The sequence below is a fragment of the Bombus fervidus genome, chromosome 10 (genome assembly GCF_041682495.2).
Source record: "Bombus fervidus isolate BK054 chromosome 10, iyBomFerv1, whole genome shotgun sequence".
Classification (NCBI taxonomy): domain Eukaryota; kingdom Metazoa; phylum Arthropoda; class Insecta; order Hymenoptera; family Apidae; genus Bombus; species Bombus fervidus.
This window is the reverse complement of record NC_091526.1, coordinates 13,518,012-13,542,364: the sequence shown is the minus strand read 5'-3', so window position 1 is coordinate 13,542,364 and position 24,353 is coordinate 13,518,012. Positions and strand designations below refer to the sequence as shown.

At 38.9% G+C, this 24,353-nt stretch overlaps 1 protein-coding gene across 4 annotated transcripts in view; it reads left to right on the top strand.

Moving 5' to 3' along the window:
* Positions 1-24,353, top strand: part of For (cGMP-dependent protein kinase for) — a 114,053-nt gene that overhangs the window by 73,957 nt on the left and 15,743 nt on the right. For 2 of the 4 annotated variants that reach the window (XM_072011629.1, XM_072011626.1), the window contains exon 2: positions 13,733-13,899. In XM_072011629.1, the coding sequence (XP_071867730.1) occupies positions 13,776-13,899 (124 nt within the window). In that variant the 5' untranslated portion in view covers positions 13,733-13,775. Of the gene's footprint in view, positions 1-12,017; positions 12,371-13,732; positions 13,900-19,075; positions 20,018-24,353 lie in introns of those variants that run through there. The other 2 variants (XM_072011627.1, XM_072011628.1) reach the window with 2 other exon arrangements.

Below are 24,353 nucleotides of genomic sequence, written 5' to 3'. Positions count from 1 at the left end.
TCCTTAACGCTAGTGGTATAATCGCGACATATTTATACTTGTATAATATGTTACTTGTATTCATCAATAATTTATTTGTAACAAATTTATGCTGCGCAACGACTAATAGATAAATAGTTCAAAGAATTTAGTGAATCACTGTTTACGTCTACATTTAGACGTCTTTCAGAATACCCCGGGTTTCTTTAAGAAATTATCAATTTATTTTAATATGGAAATCGCGTAATTAATCAACGTTCAGACGTGATGTAACAGTAGCGAGAAGATATTTCTTGGAAACGATACAAGAAATTTATAAATAATGCACTTTCATCAGATCACAAACCGGTATCGTAATATTAGATTATTATATTATGAACGGATTTTTATGAATATTTATGTTTGAACGAAACTTGTACGCTAACCGTAAAAATTGATAATTTTTATCTAACATAACGTCTCTGACTGACTAATATTTCTAATAAAAAGTTGAATGACCAAAGTAGATACAGAAACATATTCCTAAATTTGGGAATTTCTCATTCCATATATACATTTAAAATTATTCTTTTATCTCCTTTTTTTTTTTTTTTTTTTTTTTAAGTCAATGAGCTTGATAAACGTGCTTTATACAGTCGAATTTTGATACCGGCGATATAAAACTCGTCGAAATATAGGAAACATAAGTAATGATTCGCGTTTCGATGTGTCGCTGTCAGAAATCCGTATTTATCTTTTAATATTCCGTAGTTGCCCGTTGGACTATTGGATTTATTAACGTCGATTCAAAGATAAGCTTTAAAAGCTATTCGATGTAATTTCAAGAATCAGAATTTATTTGTTCGGTGTATAAAAACATTTATGAATTTTCGCTTGACCAAGTGCTTCTACAACTCCTTTAATAAAGCGCTTCAAATAGAGTTCTGATTTTAAAGGCTTTGGAAATTTCCAGCCCACCGTAATTCATGCGGTCCACAGAAGAGAATATACATTGATACTGAATCAATAAATTCGTGAAAGCCAACGTACAACAGGTTGAACCTTCGGCAAGTTTCCATTTACGGATCTTTTTTCGCCTGTCAGAAGCTTGCTACGCAGACGTCCAAACTATACGTAGCAGCGTCGGCCCCTAATAAAAGTAATTTTATGGAGCAGGCGAATTAAAATCAAGTTTAATCTTCCGATGTCCTTTATTGATATATGCGCATATAATTCGAACGTTCCACGAACTGCCTCCCTTCGAGGGATGACAGGGGTAAAAAGGAAATAGAAAATATAAAATGCTGGATAAACTCGAGACTTCCTAACGTCGCGCATATCCTAATGGTTAATTAAGCTTACATTGAATTTCCTATTCGTCACCGTCGTTATATTACGGTTAATGAGTTGGTCAGTCCAGACTGTACAGGCCGAACGGGACGAACGAGACGTCGGGAATGGCAACGGGCCTAACGTGCCAGTGATTTACCGTCCATAAAGTTTCGGAGTTCTATTTTTATCGCCTCCCACCTCATCTGGAGCGAGAAGAAGCCTCCTTTGCGCTCTTTCTCTGCTTGTACGCAGCTTCCGCTGTGACTGCAGCTTAGAGAGAGAGAGAGAGAGAGAAACGAGTAGAGAAAACGAACAGCGAGATAAAGAGAGAAAGACAGACTTCTCTGGCCCACTTGCTGTGACTTGTCTCGTCGAGTCGACTCGTTGCACTCGACTCTGTGTTGAAACCAGTCGAGTGACGTCACGTATAATTAGTTCTTTGATTCTATCTATCTCTTTCTCTCTTTTTCCCCAACCTCTTTCACCCCCTTTCCTCACCCTCGACTCCCCCTGACTCCAGTGTCGTTTTTATCCAACCCAACGAGCCTCCGCCGTTCCTGCTCACAGTGATGTAATTGAATCACTCTAGAAGATTAGCAGTTTTAGATTTTGATAACGACAGTTGCATAATCAAAGCTGTTCTACAAGTCGATAGTTCTATACGTATATACGTTTCAGCAATTTGCGTCAAAAAGAATCAAGATTGCACGATAATCTTAACGTTTCGAGCGTTTTATCGTTTAGAGATATACGTATGTATCGTTCGGCGATCTTTCATCTAGGGACAAATTATCAGAAATTCCCTAGTGTCAACTAACAGAAGCAGAAACATTTTCTCGACACGCTGTTTAACGGGTTAACGTTTCCATATGTTATTCGCAACTATCTACGCTTTCGACACGTGTAAGAGATAAATTTGATTTGTTTCTCGAGACAGAATCGTTAAATATTACCGGTTTTCCTTAAAAAGAACAATTTGGTAAATTGATGTAGAACGATGTCGTCGCGTTGCTGAAAAAGAAACGGTAGAATCGATACGTTCAGTTCCGTCGATCATCGCATAGACAGAGAGTTAATTAAACAGGTGTTTTTCCAAGTGCCTACTAAAATGCCATCCGGTTACGCTACTGGCTGTCCCACACTGTATGTCTCTTCTTGTTTCTGTTTCACCTACAGCGTTCCCTCTCTTCGTCTCGTTCCCGGTTTCGTTCCTCGACTGTTCTCCCCGCCACGCTTATCTCGTCGTGGCTAAAAATAGACCCTGTCACGGCCATCGGCGACATTTTAAAAAGTTAAAGCCGCACAGGCGGCCGGACGACGAGCTTCGAACCAAGCCCACGAACGAACGAATTAGCGCCTCCTCGAGATATCGCCATTGACCAGTGGCGCCTTCTCGCGAGCATATTTCACTTTCTGCTCCTTCACCTGTTGCTCCCTGCAAATTGTGTTTTAGATCGCGCTCCGTCGGTACGTGCGAAATACATCGTGAATTCTCATCGGCCGAACCGCTCTACACTTTCGTTCCTCGCAATTGCGATCTTTTTCTTTTTTAACTTATTTCACATTTCGAACCATATAATATGAAAAATAAAACGTTGATTTCGAAACGACTCTTATTCGTTATCTCTTTTTTATAGGACATTTTGTTTTCATAAATATTATATTATCATACGCAAGACATTTAATGTAAACGGAATACGAGGAATTTGAACAGCGAAATCATTTATAAAAACCAACATTTTACAATTTGTCAAGTTAAGTCATTAATATCTAATTATTTTTATAGATTCCGAAAAACAAAACAAAACAAACAAAATTTATAAATTATTAGCACCGGATTATGATTCTGACGAATTTCTTGATGTTATTGATACTATATTTATCAACTGAAATATCCGTCACAGTAGCTTTGTTTCATAAAAATTTGTTGCACAAGAAAGCTTAATTTAACAACGAACGAGCTAATCTGCGTTAAGATTAATGGATGTCCTTAACGAAATTAATACACGTGCCTTTTCTTCTTCCCTGTTTGATTCAGTTTCATCCAACAAGTAGCAAGTTCGATAAAAGCGATTTTTGAAGAAGAAAAAAAAAAAAAAAAAGATTCAAGTCGTTTGGTCCCATTTTAAATAAAGTTATTCCGTTTCAAGGAGTGTACGAATACTTTCTACACCCATTGTGTATGTATGTATTTATGTACATCGGTCCAGTAGATCGAGGTCAAATGGACAGACCTATGAGACGAGAAATTACCCGTGTTCTTTGGTAACAGCCCGGAGACCAAACGTTGCGTAACGTTTTAGAGGTACACGTGTAGGTGGGAGAAGGGAAGTTGTTCCATTTACCTGTGTCACTTTTGCCAATATCTAAAGGGAGGTCAAACTCTGGGGAGATGCCTTGGGCCATGTATCGCCTCGATTCGGCACGCGTTACGAAATTATCCATGAATGTATCCATAAATACCATAGCATTTCGTACAGTTACACGTGTAACGTGTGTTACGACATTTGTTGCAAATTGAATTTGTTACATAACTCAGCTTGCTAATGTCTTTATATCTCGAAGTTTGATTTATCATTTCAATGTTAGGAACTAGCTGGATGGTCGTAGAAATTTGTCAACAACCAGAAATTGTAGATTTTTTTTTATTTGCTATTATTTATAGCTTTATTCAATTTTTGAACCGTGTAAGATTTGCATGTGTCATTGGTTCGTCGTTTGTCAAGGCCCTTTCCTGTCTTCCGATCACACTTTTTCTAAGTAGTCGATCAAGGACGTATAACTTATTCGTGCATATTTTATTTCACGCGTCAGAAGTATCGCTTTCGCTTTCCAACTTGCTCGACGAGGAAACGGGTTCGTATACTGTTACACTTTTCATGACACGAAAACTTCCACCGTTAATTTCACCATTTTTTTTTTTTTTCGCTTTTCGTGCCATTAATTCCACGCAATGATTAACATTCTCTTCGATTGGCTTCTTCGTGATCTGCGACTTGAGTATAGATTTAGTATCAAATTTGTCAGTGCCAACGGAAGAACAAAAGTTTAAAACGTACTAGCGAATGTGCTATTGTATTAGTAAAGCTACTTGTTGAATAAATGCAAGAGGAAAATGTGAGAATAGGGAGAAAGGGCGAAGAATAAAAATATATACGAAACGAGAAACATAAATATACTAGAAAGAACAGCAAACGTGTTAAAGATTGTAACATCAGCTCAGTAACCGTTTAATTAAAAGCAAAGTTTTTAACAAAAAATGTCACTCGATTTAAAAACGAAATATTCCTGGAGATAGCGTGGGCTATCGAGAAGTTTGGGAAAATTTTCGCTGGGCTGGTCGTGTCGGTAACGTCCCGGTAAAAATTCAAGTTCCAGTCCGCCTCTGGTAGCGACTGATTGAAAAATGACGTGGATTCCAAGCGCGCGCTGGAATCGCACAAAGAAGGGTTGGCAAAGTCTGGCGAACAAAGGCGAACGAAAGCTGGGAAGAAGCGCTTTTATCTGAATATCGTTTCCGAGAGCAACGAACTTGGACGGTAAGCTGATTCCAGCCGCGTTCGTTCGATATTCACACGCGTTTATCGCGTGGAATCGCTTCGCGTCGCAATAAAAATAGTCAATGTTTTCATTATAACCGTTATCGTATATACGTATCTGTTCGTGCAATGGGCCGATGCACTGGTTAAACCGTTTGAAAGCGAATCGATTTGCTACCAGCTTTGGTATAATACGCGTATTACGGTTTAATCGTCCGTGAAGGTGCAACACGTTTGCCGCTTCATCAACTGTGACAAGAATACGACCTGCGGTGGGTGAACTCTTCGCCGTTGATCTTATCGTAAAAAGAAATGCCCTGCTGCTCACGATGACTCTATATCTTCGTCGGAATCGACTGGTAACGGTATCGTAGGGACGTTTATAAAGAGAAAAATAAATCTTTTTTCTTTGGTAGAATTAAAATCTTACGAATTTAGTATAATTTCAACCTTCGAGCTATTCTCGCTCTTTCGATATAAAAAAAGCAGCATATACGTTTGTAGCTACGTACCTTTAAGTTTATTCAATGACCTACGATGTTAGTTACAGATTAGCATTTTTCGTTTCGATCGTTGACTCGTACAATAGTTTCATTGATCGAATGTCCCTTTGTATTTGACTAGACTAAGTTGGCAGTGTATCAAGTTCTTTTATCCGATAGAATGAAACAACGAAAGCAAGCGAATTATACAACGGAATTGCACATCTGAATTTAAAATACGTTTTATGGTCGAACATCCAGTTTACAGCAGGATCCTGCGATAAATTCTTTCTTTAGCGAATTTAGCATCGAACAGTTTGATCCAACCTTGGCCGTCAATTAATCGTTTTCGTCGTCGCGGCGGGACGAGAACGGCTAAGTAAGTTTCTAATTGGCCATTGGAAAATTTTAATACGCGTACCAATATTTTATATTTTATCGCGTCGTTTCATCGACTACTCGAATCTATCTAATGTCATTACCGTGACGTTTGATGCATCAACAATTGAGATTCGATCGTGAGTAATGGCAGCTGGGAGATCTTTACTTGTTTCTGCTAACAGATCTTGTCCGTTTCTCTGTTTCGGACCTTCGATTTCGAAATTTCCATATTTTTCGAACGAAATTCCATAGGTCTACGCCAGTGTCCGATCGCAACGGATACGTCTCGTGCACGAGATTAATTTAACCGTTTTATATTAAGGACCACGCCTCCTCGTTTCAACGTTCGACGAAGTAAATCGACGAACCCCGATACTGTATCCTCGGTGATTCGACAACGAGATCCGCAGCAAGAAACGATCGGTGAAATGAAATTTCCATCGCTTTCAAAAGAGAAGGGAATTGGTACTTTCGTAAAATGTAAAAATATGCAAAACCGCGAAGAAGATCACACGGAGCGAATTCCTGGCCGATCAAAGGTGCTTGCAAAGTGATGTCGGATTTCAGCTAACATCCCTCGGTGACCATTTGTGCGGCTGCGCAGCCGCGATTACGAAACGGAAATGCGAAGGTTTCGGTGGACGCCGTTTAAATAATTCAAACGGGACGTCCCGCAATGGTTGGACGGTGTATTCGCAGGACCGTGGACTACGTGCAAACAAACAAACGAAACAAACGATCGTCTCGTCGTATTGCGTGGTGGATACGGTTTCGAGAAACGAGGCAAGGTCTCGTTTCGAGACCACGTACATTCTCGTCGGAACAGTGCCAGCGTTTTTCTGCAAAGCACGGGGTTTATGAAACGCAAATTCTACTCTTTATGGACAACCGTGTCCAGAACTCGTGATTAGAAGTCGTGACTGGCAATTATGAATCATTTTTAGCTCTGTAATTTGGAACGAATGTCGTAGGATACAAATTTCTCTGCTTAATGTTTCGAATGGCATAGGTCCATGGGTCATAGGTATTTCAACAGGTATTTTATAGTCGATAGCCGTACTTGTTAAATACTACTACTACGCGGCGAACACCGATATTCTACCGTAATACTTTAATTTTGCTAATAAACGCAATTTAAGAGAAAGAACGTATCTGGTTCTTGATCGAGCAAACTGTTTACTTTAGCGAGATATCGAGCGTAAAAAATTGTCTCGCGACGTTAGAAAAGCAATGAAACTTTGCACCTGAATATAAAAAACAGATACATATAGATGTATATTTCTAAAAATGGTAACGAGCAATTATACTCGTCTGGCTAATCGTTCATGTAGTAGAACCAATAATGGCCTAGAAGCAGTAATTTCTTGTCAATGATTTTCCGCGGTGTTTTGTAAAGAAAAAAAAAAAAAACAATGAATAATTGCTCGGCTATTATGGACTTACGAAATCACAATATACAATTCGCTGCTATATGTTAATTGCGCATATTATATAAATTGTAAAACCAAAGAACGTTGCCCCTTTATAAAATCTTAACTCATTTATTCATAAATTATTTATATTTAACGAATTTGTAGCGAAAAATCCTTAGATGATAATTATAATCGAGTCCGTAAGATAATAATTATAATTTATATTCATAAATTAGCATAAAATCAAGATAATAATTGTAAGATATTTATCTTTATTTCAAATTTGCCCAAACCTAAAATTAAATATCTAAACTTAGTTCTAATCTAAACTGTCGTCCATCTATAACTCAGCGACACTCGCAATTAGTCGAGAGTTAATGATAATGCTATAGATATTATTAATAATCTTTTTTATTTATCGTACACGTGATACACTATAAATAGAAATCTCGTGCTTGCGAAGCAGCGGCCGGGAAACGACGTGTCGCGATTGTGGTATTCACGCGAAAATGATAGATTGGTTAATGATTCCTTCGCTCGCTGGTATTAACGGCCTGATATCTTCTTTTTATGAAAATCATTAAAAACCCTCGTTTCCTTGCCAGCGTTGTTCTAAAAATAAAGGGATATCTTGTATCATTTGTGTCACTGCTCGTACGAGAGAGGCATTCTAATTAAGCCATCGATCTTGTCCCCTGTACTGGTTTTTGAAACAGCCTACTGTGTGATGTAACACGGTATAATAGTTTGTTCTTTCCTATTATAATACCACATGGAGTAGATACGTACCATTTCTTAAGTCGTGTATCAACTTATGTTTTTTCCCTGTTATACAACTTAAATACGTGCGTGTACGTTCGCGTTTCTTGTATCTTTTTAAAACATGTTTTAACATGGAACTGCTATCTCTGACATCTTTATACGCGTATAATAATTAAACAATTTTTCCAATTTTTTAATAACGGTATTAATATTTTTTTATAAGAATTGTTACGTCTTTGGTATTTTTGGAGTCAGTAACCTATCCAGTCACTCTCTCCGTGCTCCTGTCAGTGTAAAAATAAACGAAAGAAGATGAGGTGCGAAGAAAATCGCGCGCATAACCGAAACGTGACAGGCAACGACGTCGAATGAATTTTTTAACCGCTTGGTACGTGATCATAGATATACGTGTAAGGTGTGTTCCTTCCATGTCACATGGCGCCATAGAGGGTCGACGATGCAGCGACTCGTTGCGACTGCAACGATCCCTTTGCATTCCTCGGCGTAGTTTCGGTCGCGACCATCCATCGGTCGATCGAAATCGGTCGGGAAAATCGGTGAAATTGCCCGAAAGTATAGATCGGTTCGCCGTGAAGGCCGATCACGAATGCTAGACGAGCAATAGGCTAGGTGAAAGGGGACCTTTTTCGAAATACGTCGCAGCCAGGTCGACGTGCTGACTGCTAGTTTCACGTGTGTACGCTAGCGCGTTCTGTGTTCGAGGAAGCGCGAGTCGCGATTATATCTCAAAAATAGACCGTGCGCGAACTCGAGTTGCTCGTTAGTCTCTCGCCCTACGCGATCGTAGTCTCTTCGGCTTGGTCCTTTCCGACCAGTTTCGCGTTCAACGTCTGAGGTGTAGTTTGCACCTTCTTGGTACATACCTCGCATCTGTATCCATAGTTCATATGTCGTTTTCTTAGTTAATTTAATGAACAGTGGCGATAGTGTAATGTATTTGATGTATGAAATCACGAAGTATTCGAAATCCTTGTTTCTCGTCCTTACGAGCGATGGTGGTTGGAGCAAAGTAACGCGGATTTAAAAATCATAGAAGATACGATATTTGTAGATTTTTGTTGATTAATCCAACGAACAATATTGTTAGCATGGACTTGTGCGGATTTAAACGATCGACCTAGTTATTTATTCGTCGATTACCTTTAACGAACAAACCAAATCGTTCGCGTGAAACAAACGAAATGATCAATGACAAATCGCATCGTTCTACGTTGCTTAAATTAAATAAATAATCGCGTTTTATATTAAAACATTGGTCAATTTCTACGTCGAATACGTCGTCAAATATGGTAAATGGAAAGTACCACGAATTAATATCGATTAATCTACATCAATGATCTACTAATTTGATCTTAATTCGAGTCGCGTATAAACTTATTGCATTTTATTAAAAGAAATTAAAGACAATTTTGCAACGTAACACAATGGCTACTTACGATCCAGAAATTTGACGTTACGAGTCGAATTAGAAATTTCTCTGCCCTTGGCATTCGATCATTAATCACGGACACGGAATATCACATCGATTCCCAGGCCACCATTAAATAGACATTAGCTACGTTTCATTATTAACGTATAATTAAGACAGTGTCTTTTTTACATTCGACCTCACGCTAATCGACGGTCATCGTTCACGGAGCATCGAGTTCTTTCGATCAAATCTACGGCCTTTCTTGTCAGTTCGACGGAGACTCTTGCAAGTGACGGTTCTACGACCAAGCCATTATCATTCGCGATCGATCGAACAAATCGATATCTATACACATATATAATCCCGTGTATGTACACAGTTATTAAATTTGACGTTAGTGATATTTATTTGTAAATTGTTCGAACGATCGAGCACTCGGTGAAAGAATGGTACGATCGCGCCATTTTATAATTTTAAGTTCTTGCGTTCAGAAGTGTTCAGTATTTTTCGAATAAAGAGGAGAAGGACAAAGTGTATCGTATCGAGAGAAAATTTGTTTAAAAATTATGTAAATTTCGCGAACGTTGTTAATGATTTGTCAGGATAGTATCAGAGAGGTGATTACGGTGACTCGTGGAGTTTTGTGCGAAAATAGTGATACTTCGTATAAAGACAAAGATAAAGATAAGGTAGCTGCCTTAAAAGTAACGTTAGCGTCGTGGACATCGTCGAGAGTCGTGAAATTTTCTTTGTTGTAAATTACAAATAATAATATTACACGTTTATACTAACCGCTATGAAATGAACGTAATATAAATTTCTATAAACGATTCGTTACCATTGCGATTTTCTTTCGGTGTATATTTATCGATTGTTAGTGCCTAAAATATTTTCTATCTTTTAGCAGACACGACGTTTCGATATAATATACGAAGTGACTGGAAACATTGCTACTTCACGGTGATAAGGATCTTTATTCGCGTTATTGTTTTGTCCCTATCTCTATTGAAAATTATTCCCGCGATAATCTTATTCCACTTGTATCTTTTACAAGAAGAAACAATTTCAACCGTATAGAAATATACCTACGTGTACGCTTCTACAAACTTGGACTCGTCGAATAGAGAATCCTAAAGATCGAAAACTTCGAACCAATTGCTTCGTTGGTATTGGCGATTCGTTAACGAATTAAAATGGATCAGTTGGTTTTTTCTCGAATGATTTCAAAACAAACCGTTCGTTTCTAATTCTAATTGAGAAAGAATTCTTGCTAAACACGGACAGTCGCTAATGGTGTCGATCATTGTTATTCCGTTCTTATTTTCGAAAGTGTTATGCCTACGTACCTACCTCGGCTCTATCGAGATGCTCGAGAACGCCTCGATGTTTGAAATTGCCATTATATAATCGCGATACCTAACATCGTGCTTGAACAAATTGATGCAAAAGGTAAAAAATACACTGTCCAATAAAACAGTCAATTTTTTCGTTACACAATCTTTTTTTAAAGATGATTACGTAACACGTTATTATAGTAACTTATAGTTTCTCGTTGTTTAACGTAAACCTGATTTCGTAGAAATATTTGCTTAGGTAAAAATGCTAATTGCATTTCTTTCGTCTACTTTCGATTTAAAGGACGACGAATTTTCTATCGTTCTGTTTTAATAACAATTAGCTGTTCCGCTGTATTTACGAAATAATCGAGAATTATTATATCTTTGATGGAATCGTTGAAAGCAACGGAGGTAGCGTAATTATTAGAACAATATCTAAAATTTACACTTATCGGTGTTCGATTTTAAGATAATATACAACACGCGTCCACACTCTCTCAGCTGTCGGAGTCAATGTCAGTTTTAAAATAGATCGTTATCTTGAACGGGGATTCTAAGTAGATCAATCGATTTCTAACACTCTACTTCTAATAATCTTGTGTAATTTGCGTTTCAGTCCAAGTATATGTCTATCGTGCGAATCGTACATTTCTAATTCATCTTCACCGGTAGAAATTCAATCTACTTAGCTTTCAGTTGCTTTCGATAGCAATAGCATAGATAGTAGAAATAACATTTGAAAAAGATCATGTAGTCGAAAAAGGCTACCGTCTCGTAATCAGCTGTGTAATCGTAAAAGGCGGATGGAATTGTTAGGAATTCGATTTGTTCGGAAATCGTTTTCAAAGCGTGATACGTGTTAGAAAGTATGAGAGTATATTGCAACCTTATCTTATTGTTAACAGGTATACGATTTAAATTCGCCTCGTATCGCCGTTGTTTAAACAGATAGCTATCTTCGAAGATATAATATATCGGAGTTTCGATTGTTTGACGATACTTTTGCTTTCTAAAGATCTATATTTAGTTTAAAAGTACCTTTCCATATACTTGAGATGGAATAAGTCTCCCAACGATCGAATACCTTTGAACATTCGAATTTTGCCAATCCGGCAGAGCAAACGTTCGTTCCAACCGTCGGGAATCATAAAACTCGAACATGTAAAGAACGAACGCTTGTAAAAGAAAAGAGAAGATTCGATGATGAACCGTCGTTGAACGAAACGTTGTCGGATAAAAAAATATTTTAATGAAAAGGCAAGGGGAACGTTTTAAAAATTGCAACGTGTACTAAAAATGGTCCAATGAGAAACAGAAACCAGCAGTGGAAGTGGAAGTACAAGGACCGTCGAAGATAGAGCACATCGGAATCTCGGTGTATATCAATCGCAAGAGGAAAATCTCGAGAACAGACGAATCTCAATTAAATCGAACGACAGTCGGAAATCTTTCTGATCATGGATTCGATACGAGATCTGAAACGATTATTGTACGAGAGAACACAAGCTCTTAGACGTCGCGACGATGTGATCGAGATACTCGAGAAAGCATTGGAAGAACGGGATGCCACTATTCGTTACCTTCAAAACGAGATCGACAAGTTCCGGCAAATCGTCGATTTCAGTTTGGCCTCTGGCGCTATCGGGCCGGGCCAGAGATCCAAAAGACAGGCAATTTCAGCTGAACCACTTACCAAAGACACCCGGATAATCGTCAAGTTTCAGAAACCGCAAAGGTACAGAATTCGTCACTTTTTGTTCCGTTCTAACGCGACTTTCAGCTACTTATTGCAGTGTATCAAGGAAAAGTTATCGTCTGAGATTTATCTGTATCGAGCGTAGAACAAACAACGACACGGTAGACTCTCTCTTGAACTGATTTTTAACTCCCTGTTTAACCATATTATCGTTGGAAGAAAAAAAAACGTTTCACATTGTCGCGAAGGAAACTGGCACGGTTCCTCGTGTTAAAGCGTCGATGGTTCATCTATCTATTCGAACGTATTCGATTCGAAATTTCATATTGATATTGCACTGATCTATCATTGTTATTGATTCGAAGGCCATACATAGAGAGATCGATGACTCAACGATCGCCGTACGACGTATCGTTAAGAGTGAAATTTGGTCGTTGCTTGCGCAATTTCGAGTCATGGTTTCACCTATACAAATCGCATTCACCGCGATACTACGTGACAGAGTGTTACATTCGGCATACTTTTAATTCACGACACGTGGCTTCGTTAAGTTTACCTGTGTTGTTTCTTAACTAGCCTCTTTCATCGACGACTCTGTTCGATCGGTCGTAGGTAACACTCGTGCAACTTTCCAAACGCTGTATTCTTTAAACTTTCCATTGTTCTATCAGAGCGCTTAACCATTTAGAAAAGCACGATTTTGTCGTAAAGTAAAATTGAAAAATTATCTTGCTTCGCGATTGACGCGCACTTTTACGCAAAATAACGAGTAAATTCCAAACACGATTGTTTTATCTCCTACGCGATTATTCGCAATTATTTGTTAGACGAGTCGCACATGGGATAATAAGTTTGGCTCTTGTAACACGATTAGTATGGAAGAAAAAAAAAGTTAGAATAAATCAGTCAGGAAGAAGTCGTAGAAATCTTCGTAGCAATTTTCGTATTAAATGTCTACGTAAGACGTTTAACATTAAGGATATGACGTTACGATGGTAATACTCGCGTTTATTTTGCAAGTGCAACATCAAAAGTACCGAACCGTGTTTATCACGGTGCACCTGTTACAGGCCATAAGTTGTTTACCGAACAAGTATGCAAGAAGATAGCCTGGTATACGTCAAACACTTTTTGCGTTTATTTAGAGTGGCGATAACGCTTTTTATTTTACTTTTTATTTTATCTTAATTTTCAGTTCTATTCTTATCGATTATTCAGATTTAGTACCGCGATCTAACGGATGAATATTCATCAGAATTTATAAACTTTTTCTTATCGTTTTTCTTCTTTTTTATTTCCCAAAAAATCAGCCTTGTTCCACAGTGACGTTTCTAATAATCTTCTTACGATTAAAAGGGAAACCTTCGACAAAATGATGTCTGACTGTTCCTTTCTTCGTAGGTCTCGCGATCTGATCAAAGCAGCCATTTTGGATAATGACTTCATGAAGAACTTGGAGCTGACGCAAATCCGCGAGATCGTGGACTGCATGTATCCTGTTACCTTCTCGGCGGGTTCGACCATCATTCGCGAAGGAGATGTTGGGTCCATCGTGTATGTTATGGAGGGTGAGTCACGCAGACCTTTCCCTTGTCCAGAATGATATTCTTTCGCGATTCTATCGTAGTTCCAAAACGTAAGAAATTGATCCGATTTATTTGGATATATATTTTAACAATCGCTTGAAATAAAATTGAAAGAACGTCGAGCCGAAAGGATTTCGTCGTTACAGCTCGCGCGAGTAATTCCAGTCGAACGCAACCGACTCGTCGAAGGAAACTGTACGCGATTACGCTTTTCCATGCGTTCCGGTTATAAATAGTTGGCCATGCTTTAACGAATATAGGCGGAAAATCGTCGTCTCCGACGAAGGGGCTTCGCGAACGACGGAATCACGATGGCTGTTGATCTTTCTCGCGCCGTGCAATTTCAGTTTATTCGCCAAGTCAGGCAAGTCGAGGTCGATCATTGTTCCCTGCGACCGCGTAGTGTACCGTTATGCCCTCTTGCGTCGCCGCACGAAAATTTCTTCGCCGTTTTGCCTACACACTCCCCGTCGTATTGTTTTCCACGTGGAAAATCGATAACATCTGCGATCGTTGTAATCATAAACGAGCGTATAGAGTTCCTTGCGATTTTAAGTTCGAAGGAAATTCTAATTCGACGTTCGATGAACTCGATCGTATCGCGAATATATCCAAGTACGTCGGAACAAAAATATCATCCGTTTTCTTTGTTCGATAGAGTTGCCATTTGATCGGCGAGAAACTTTCAATAAATTCGCTTTAATCCCGCGAACCATGCAACGCGTGATTCATCGTTCTTTACGGGAACCGAATGATTCAAGCTTCTTTGCCTTTTCTTCCGAAAAACCGGTTCCCATAGCGGTAGTTATAAATAAAATGTTGCTGAAAATACTCCGCATTCTTTCCCAACGATAAGAATCAACCTCCTATTTAAGCAAATTTCGCTCTATATCTGACGAACTCGCCTTAAAATATGCTAATATTTTCGAAATTTCGAACTAGCGATGAAAGTATAATAAAAATACGATGTATTATAAAAATTACGCTCCATCGTTAAGTAGAATAGTCTATTAATAACCTTGAACCACCTTTCTCTTCTCTTTCTGCTTTTTTCTTTCGAACAAATTTAAAAAGATTCGAAAATTAATTCTCCGGTCGGCAAACAATACGCGATTTCACTTTACACCGAAAGTAAAATACATATGTACGTAACGAGAGAAATTATCGCGATACGTACGAATATAAATATTTAAAAATAGATTTTTAACGTTCGCTAATTCGATCCAATGACTAGTAATAATTTTCGTACGAATTTCGAATATTCGCTGGTGTCGATGGCACGCTGGTATAACGTTGTCGGTTGAAACGGCGTTGAAAATTTTCTCCTTTTCTGCAAATATTTTACGTCGTAGGAAAATCTGTTTCGTACCTACCTCGTAAGCTAGCCTCGCAACAACGAGCGATCTTAGTTGACGAATTTGAATTTTTTCACATCGGGCAATTTCATACGAGTATTTTATTACAGTCGTACAAAGAAGCTTCGTTCTTGGCGAAATTTCCTTTTACTTCCGGTGCTGGTTGAGCGCATTCAGACACGATTTGCGCAACCAACAACGATACTACAATTAAATTCGAACGCAATGGGTCACGTGCAACGTAATAACGCGAATTTTTACGTGTAATAGCCACGATTAAGCCAACTGTGTAAACGTGTAACGTTTAACGTTAAGTCGCGTAACGATTGCGCAAATAATTACGAACACGAGTCTCTTTAACAGGAAGAGATTCAATGATTATACAGCATAGAACGGTGTATTTATAGCGATAGTATCTCTGGTCAATTTATTAATTAAAATGAGGATTTTCTTTGGAGGAAGAGCCGACCAATTTCGGAGCAATTAATTCCTTCCTCGCTTCTCATCATTTTCTTTCCTGCATTCCTTCCAATAATTATTACGAATTAATCTACAAAATAAATGCAATATATTAAATCGGTCTGTAATAAATCGATCGTAAGAGATTTATATCTATTAGAAACTATAAGAAGCTATTTGGTAATTTCCTCCCTATTTTGTGGCTGATTTTTAAATTATCTAAGATACGATGTCTCGATAGAAACGAAATAGAAAATAAATAGTTTCATCCAATGACGAAGGATGAGAATCACTGGCCTTTCTCTCGGAAGTTGGTGTACCGTGATAGCATAGTAATTAAAAAATACAACGGTTATAATGTATTTATAAAACAAAATTGTTTCGTGTCATTTTGTGACAAATCGGAAGTATCTGTGAAACGAAGCGAGCATAATCCGGTTGACGGAAACGTGTAAACCAAATCCGTGTTTCGCTCGCATATTATCACCAGCATAACGTCATGCGTATAATTTTACGTACCTATGTAACTATACGTAACTTCTCTGACACTACTATGATTGTAATCGTAACAATAGCAGGATTCGTTTTGATCGTATTACAGTAATTCTTTTAGATGGTTTTTAATAATCGAATTTAGATAGAAATACCTACTAGAAAAGCATGGTTGGTACTTCGAGGCTAATTTCAAATTTTCAAACGATGACCAATTTAGATTTTTTTCTCGTTGTTGCTACGTACATTTTGTACATTTTGTTGTAATATTCGCGATGATAATCGAGAGAAAACGAGACCCGTATACCTACAAATTGAATGTGGATTTTTAAAATTTCAAATCACATAATAAGCTTATTCTATCTTCGATTCGATTTTAATCGCAATTAACTACACACGATATACTTTCTAGCGTTAAACTTTCTCTTACAACACTTTTAGCGTAGGTTTAAATTTTGCTCGTATCGTTGGCAAAGAGAACGAAATCTGTAGGTTAATCGCTTTGGAAGGATTCCTCTTGATACAATAGTCTCGTTAAACAGCGTACATGCCGAATCGATTAAAGTTTATACGTAAAACTAGAAACCTTTGTGCGTATGAATAAAATATATGAAATTACAGCGATAGAAGTGAAATGTGGTCGTAGGAAAATCATAATGATCAGAGTAAATTGCGAGGGACGAGCAAATGAAAGTGTGAATTAACCGTGTATTAGCGATAGTTTTTAGTATCTGACACGGAGGAAACTCGACCATTTCCACGATAATTTAAGTAAAATCTTAACGGTAAAATTATATTACAAGTTGTTCGCTTGGTAATAATTTGCATGAAATTATTTTTTTATCCGAACCTTAGCAATCATGTGCATCGCAGGATAATAAAATCATGAGTCATCGTTATAACAGTAAGGAGAGTAGATTTAAATGTAATAACGGGACGTGTACTTTTAAATATATGTATAGAAAACATAGAGAACATCGAACGTAATATTAACGTCTGTCATATTTTGCAAGATACGTGTTATTTTAGAAAATTTAGTTGTCACGCGCGTTACTCTTTGCTTATGGAGAACCGTTTCGTCTTGAAGCAAATTTGCAAATTAGAAATTGCGTCAACGCGAGGCGTAGGATCGAAGCAAAAAGAAAGAAAGTTAGAATTCGAAGAATTGCTTGAAAAAGAAAAGGAAGATACAAGAGGAAAAAGAATTAATTACATCGGGGTTATTAGAGAAATCTACCCGCGTTAAAAAGCAAAATGTAAAGCATTCCACAAATGGGAAATAATGACACGATGAGAAAAATGAAGGAAAGGGGAATACGAAGCCGAGGAATCGAGCGCAAAACGCGAGAAACAGTTCCAACCAAGATTGCTCCACTTTTGCTCGTAGTGTTTCCCACTTGTTCTCGCAATTAGGCTATGTTATTTCATTACGATTTACGAAAGATAAACGAGTCTATTCAGGGGAAACGTAATTGGTGCATCGTAATTTCTGATCGTTCGTTCGTTGTTGAACTTGCGTGCTAACAATTACGAGACAAACAGACAAAAGGAAACCGCGAGACAGGTATTTCTCGAAGCATAATCGAAAAAGTTCCAGCCGATACGCGTATATCTCCGTGATATATCCGTTTCTTCTCTTTTTATATAATTCGATACAAATCTGCAATGTCACGCGCAATATGGTTGTCTCTTAATGGAATTAGTCGTGGAATTTCATGCCTCCGAATTAAAAGAATTCGAACGCGGATGCTCGGAGCGCATCAGCTGACACGACAAATATACGATATCTAGTCTTTTACTACCTCAATTATATACAATTTGATAAGAGTATCTTGCAGTATTCTCGAGTCACCCGATATACTTGTACATACTTACGTGGGAGTGGTCGCACCGAGGGGGCAATCGCATTCGCCTGAGAACCACTGTCCTTTCTCTCGCTAACAGCGAATTGGTGGGGGGATTGGCAATCGGAGGGGAAGGGAGTTTCTCGTGCACGCTCTTTGCGGGCGTACTTTTCACCAGTCGCGAACGCTGTCAGTGAGCGTCAGTCTCGAAGGAGTGGTCCTGCCTGTATCCTCGTTCGCGACAGGATCCTTCTTTGTGAAAACATCGTTCGCTCTTACTCCTCTTACGTTTGCTCGCACTTTTCTCTACGAGATCCAAATCATTTTCGTCTCGTCGTCGAATAACCAGCCATCGAAATTTCTTTGTCGATAAAACTGATCGATCCAAGTGGAAACGCGAGTGAAGACGGAACCGTGATTTCATTGTCCATCGGATCGCTTGCGCAAGCAACCGATCTATCGATCCGGTCGTCGTGTGTCTTCTACGTGATTTCTTAAGGAAACGACATTCTTCCATCTAAAGCGCCGAGGAAACTTAAATTTTCATTGAAAAGAGTTAACGAGTTTTAGGTACAGGAACAATGAAAAGTGATAAAGCTGAGAACGATAGGATTTAAGCGGAGAAGTACGCGAGATAGATTCGAGACGGTGAAAAAGATCGAACCGTTTACCCGTTATTGCAGAATCGAGAGATCCGATTCGTATCGAAAGGAATCGAGCCGGGACTAAGAATAGCGCGTCACTGTTCTGCTTCGTGACAGACCTGGAATTAGCCGCTCGAAAATCGCTCGACTCGCAGTTATCCATCGCTGCCGGTTGTCGTTTGCGCGTTGTCTCGAAGCATGAACCGGCGGGGAGTCGCTGGAACTTTTCGACGGATGCTGAACTCGTCGATTCGTTCCAAAATCGATCTAGGAAGTTCTCAGAGACACGTGTTTCCTAGCGTTTTCTATACGACTCGAAAACGCTCGACCTTTTAAGAGTTCGACAATCCTGACTCGAAGGGTTGTTGCAAAGTCAAACGGAAAGGACGAAACGATCGAGGGAAACGTTCTTCGATCTTCCCACTGGATGAACGCCAGATCAACGTCGAAGTACTCGTTCCCACGGTCAAATTCACGGAGGGTTTCCAAAGGAACGGCAGACACCGATTCCGATCGTAACGAGCGGCAGGAACCCTCGTGATTCTTAACAGCCCGTACGATCAACACGTTCCTATCCCGAAGCGAAAAACGCGAGCTGGAGGCGTTGGAAAATGTCCAGCGCGGTGAATCATGTCCAAGGTCGCCCACTGGATCAAACTATCGTCTCGGAGCAACGCTCCGACGTGTCTCTTGCTATCTGATCTCGTTCAACGGCCAAGATTCGTCGCTCTGTCTGTAAAAGCCTCTCGTGCTTGAACAACAAACTACGAAAAGGAATACTCCGTTTCTTCGTTTCTCGTGAATTTCGAAGGAAGCTCTGAAAGAGGTGGGAATTCTGGAAATCCCGAGATTCGTCCGGCCATGAAAGTGAGAAGTTACCCTGGCAGAGCGGTGTTGGAGGACCCAGAGCTGCTGTTGGACCCTGACGCGACTCGAGGAAGGGCGATGGAGCTTCTTTACGAGGCCAGCTGGCGCGAGTGTGGCGTCAATTGGGCAAGTAACGCGAGAAGCAAACCTCCGTCGAGGGAGGACGAGTACAGACAACCTTATGCCGAGGTGATCTCTCAGCTGGAGGGTGTTCTGGATGGTAGCCGCGTTGACTCGTCGGCCAGGGAGGATTACGAGTCGAGGAGATCGAGTAGCAGCAGCACGACTGACAGTGAATCGAGCGAATTGAATCAAACAGGGAATAGTCAAGGTGGATTTCTCATACCCAGGCCGAGGCTGATCGTACCGGTTCACACCTACGCCAGGAGGCGACGAACCGGCGCTCCTCCGCCGGCTAGGAGACGACATATACGCGAAGGTATTCCGACACCGATCTTTTGTCACTCTTTAAGCGACTATTTTCGCTTGGTGATGTCATTTGTTTCGGTCGAGCCTCCGAACCGTAGGAAAATTCCTGTTTTTCTTAATCGCTATCAAACTAGTTTCTATTATGTAAGAGAAGCTATTGATATTAATATCTTCTAATCAGTGATTCGTGAAATTTCACTTGTGATATTAGTTTAGTTGTGCAAGAGTAGTAAGCACGTAGAAACATTCCCTGAATATATTCCTAGCTGGTTGTTGTAAGACGAGTAACGTAAATGGTTTAATCGCAAAACTTTTACACGGGACTGTATATTCTAAGCAGGATTGACTTGATATCGATGACATCGATCCATCGATCGGTATGCGTAACGCTTCTGAACACGCGGTACCGCAAGGTAAGAGCTGACACATTTCCGCGATAATAACGGGTTGTCCGGAACGTTCGTAGCGAAATTTGAGAAAAACGTGCGAACAATGTTTACGGGTAGCAACTATGACGTAGAAATTCTTTGCCGACGATTATTTTTATAAACAACTGTATAAGATAACGATTTGTGGATCGATTTATGTTAGACTCGTTACCGTAACGGTTAAAACATTTTAAATAATTCGGCAGTACGCGACGTACATTTTGAAGTGATCCTGACTGGAATAAATCTCACGCCGAATCGATATCGATCGATTATTCACCGGTAGATACATGGTCGTCCGTTGATCGTAGTAATTGATAGAAACTTTGAAAAGGTAGTGGCCCGAATGATTAATTTCTGCATTTCTACGCTTTCGATAGAGTTCAACGATGAAATTTCCTGTCTATGTAATTTTCTATGTAATTATTATTAAACATGCCGTATCTATCGAAAGTAAATGAAAGTCACGAAGGCTGGTACATAAAAAAAGTTTATGGAAATGTATTCGACGGTAGAAAATGTCAGCATTGCTTCAGGTGGTCGAGGAAGGTGATGATGATCTAAAGAAAATGTGAACATCGTGAACTATGCTCGAAGCGTATTTCGAAATCGATCGTCTCTTCCAAGCGAAGCTTTTTTTTAAATCAAATTAACGCAAAATTAAAACATCAAAATAAATCGAATTGGAATAAAATATCAGAGGGGTAGGCAATCGATCGTAATAACAATAGGAATAATAAATAATAGTAGGATAATAACAGAGGAAAATCTGTACGTGTCAAGGACACGCGGTAATCGCGTAATAGGGTATCGCTCAGTCGTTGACATTACTAAAAATAAAAACGCAGCGTGCTCGTATTAATTTAGTCGCAAAGTTTTCAGAATTTGCACGCTTTCAAAGATTCTCTATTTAATTGGATAAGTCCGAGATTCATTATTTGAATTAAACATATGATATATCGTCGTAATGACTACTTTGTGATAGATAGTTTATTTGAATAATGGCCAAGCCCGATATCTAGATACAAAATGAATAGTTAGCACGATCAAATCTGACCGTGAGTCATTGCACTTTAATGTTTGCCATGCCTATCTTCTTAGTTTGTTTAAACATTTCTAAGAAGGATACATCAATTTTTCCTAATTTCTCGCAAAGAGACGAGAGGAAGTTGTCTAATCATAAAATTAGATACAATACACACGTAGGCAGAGAACGTCAATTAGACGGTACATATCCGCGAAGACTGGTTTGCACTACCACTCATAGCGTCTAGATCCGGGTCGAGTCTCGACCGCTCGCGACCAGCTTTTGTAATCTTGCGAAAAATGTTTGTCCTTGATTCGATCGGGATCCAACACGAAATCTCGCGTTGGTCAACGAAAGCGAAGCGAAAATGTTTCGTTCGAGATCGATTCTTGCGTGAAACTCGACTTAACCCTTAGACGCATGATTTTTTTTTAAAGATACTGAAATCTAAATATGCCGAAAGATTAAAATCTCGTATTGACGTATCATAAAATCATAGTTACGGTACGGCAACACCAATAATATCGAAAAATAGATCGACGTAATAACTTGTGCATATAAATAGGACACAAATGTGTGTCTCAACCTTCGATTGCAATATTCTTGTGAAAGCAAATAACGATAGAAAAATAAAATTGGATCGAAGTTGCGCAAAGAACGAATGCGAATACAACGAACGTTTCCGTATTACGCGAATATTAGCCATTTACGTATTTAATTTGACCTATCAGTCAGCTATCGTAAAAACTAGATTTAGGTCGGACGTCGCTCTATCGCAAGAGCAGCGTTACTCAAGCCTGTTACTGCTCCTATCTTTCAACGCGAAGGTTGATTACGCTGCTTCTAATCACGTTTCAGACGTTTACTTTGATTTTACTTTGTATCTTTATGGACAACATCTTGCATAAGATAACGCGCATTGCGTTAACCGCGTTTTTTATATCGTGAAAAAGGAACGAATCGTATCTTCGAACATCAAATCGAATTTTTCTTTCTCGATCGATTATTTGTAATCGCATTTGTGACTACTGCGATGATTTATCGGCGACTCGGTTGAAAATCGAAATTGACAAAAGGAATTTTACTTCGATAGAATCGAAATATCTGAAATTTTAAAAATTTCCACGTGTCTCCCTAAGACGAAAATCATTTTATTACTGTGTTTTCACTCGCTCTCGCTGACTGTAAATTTTCCATAATTTCAAGCTGTCTTAAAGATTTCGAACCGAGATACCGCACATAAGAATGTTCGTCATTATCTTGCTAAAGAAACAATTATTTCTCAAGTATCATCCCACAGGTAAGAGATAATCTTAATTGCCACTGGATTCTCACAATTTTACTCTTTATTCCATTACGCAATCATAAGTATTAAATATTATCTATGAAATATGCGATCATTGAAATAAGTTCAGCGATCTACTACTACAACACGTAGAATTCAAGTTCATAGGGATACAAAAATCACAATTACTATTCGGAAATATTTTGTTTTTCTCACGTTCGAACAACATATCGCTTCGTTTTCGTCGTTCTATCACGCGGCTGCTTTAACTTTAATTACCATTTTGATTGATTTTATTAGCGATGCTCCGTTAATTCGAATATCGTTTTACGTTATTTCGTATAACGTTTTAGTAGATTAGATAGAAAACTAAACTTACGCGTTATGACGATATCTCAAGGTGATCTTAGACGATCGAGATCATTGCTTTTTGAATGGAACTACACATCTTCTTACACAGCGTTCGATGCAGTCTTTCATTCTCTACAGAAAGGTATCAAGGTACTCGTATCTGAAAATGCTTTGTTTAAAACATATTTTCATATTAATTTCATCGAGTTCCATCAAATTGCGGTTGTACGAAATACAAGGAGAAGGCGAAGGTAAAAGCGCTGCGTTCCTCGTCTTTCCTACGATAAGTTTTACAAGATTAAAGTATCGTTTAATCTAGTCATTTTTCGACCCGAGTAGCTTAATACTTTTTTATAAAGAATTAAAAAATACACCGAATGGAGAATTAAAAAAAAAAATGTATAATTCCACTTTAAAAGCAAAGACCACCTTGAAATCTCAAAGGCACATTCACCTACATAAGATTTATGGCCTTCGCGAGATATCCCAACCGAAACAAAATAAGTTTTATTCGAAACACTTTTCCGAATAACATTAGGTTTAGGATATATTTTCTTGGCTCGACTTCCATCGTATAGGAACGCGAGTAGAGACAAAAATCACGACCAGATTTAATCCCCTAGTTTCTGGAGCACGGAACGCGGTTACTCGTTAGCACGGTTTCCTCGTTGACTGTATTTTATGGGAGAAGCCATCTTATCGTGCAGTTTAGCGCGGCTTGCTGTTTTTATTTCGACTCGAGAGAGTTTCATCTGTTATTCATACGATGCTGATCGTGTTGCAACTTTCACGCTCCTCGACCGCGTATCGTTTTAGAATTTGTTTTACTTTGGTAGTCTAGGTGTTAAAACGCGTCGTTCGTTAATCAGCTTAACCGATTCAACGATCGTACACGGTAATCAACGCGAGGCATTAATTGCACCACTATTTCGTGTTTCCGTGTTTCCCACGTTCTTGCTGCAAACTGGAGTTCTAATTGCAAACGTTCGATACCGCTGCCTGGATTAATCACGATGAGTTCGCTCCACGATCAACGATTCTCGTTGCGACTGCTGATCTTAACGTTTTTCGTCGATCGATCGACAATGAAAGGAAGAAAGTCCCGTGAAACATAGTGCCCTACTTACAGAGAAGAACTAATTAAAGGCTTAACCAAGCTTAACAGCAAGTTTTTCAACTATGAAGATCCAATTCTGTTTTCAAAATCTCTTTCGATCTAGAAATCTGAAGAATTTTCAGCCAATTTAAATGTCCG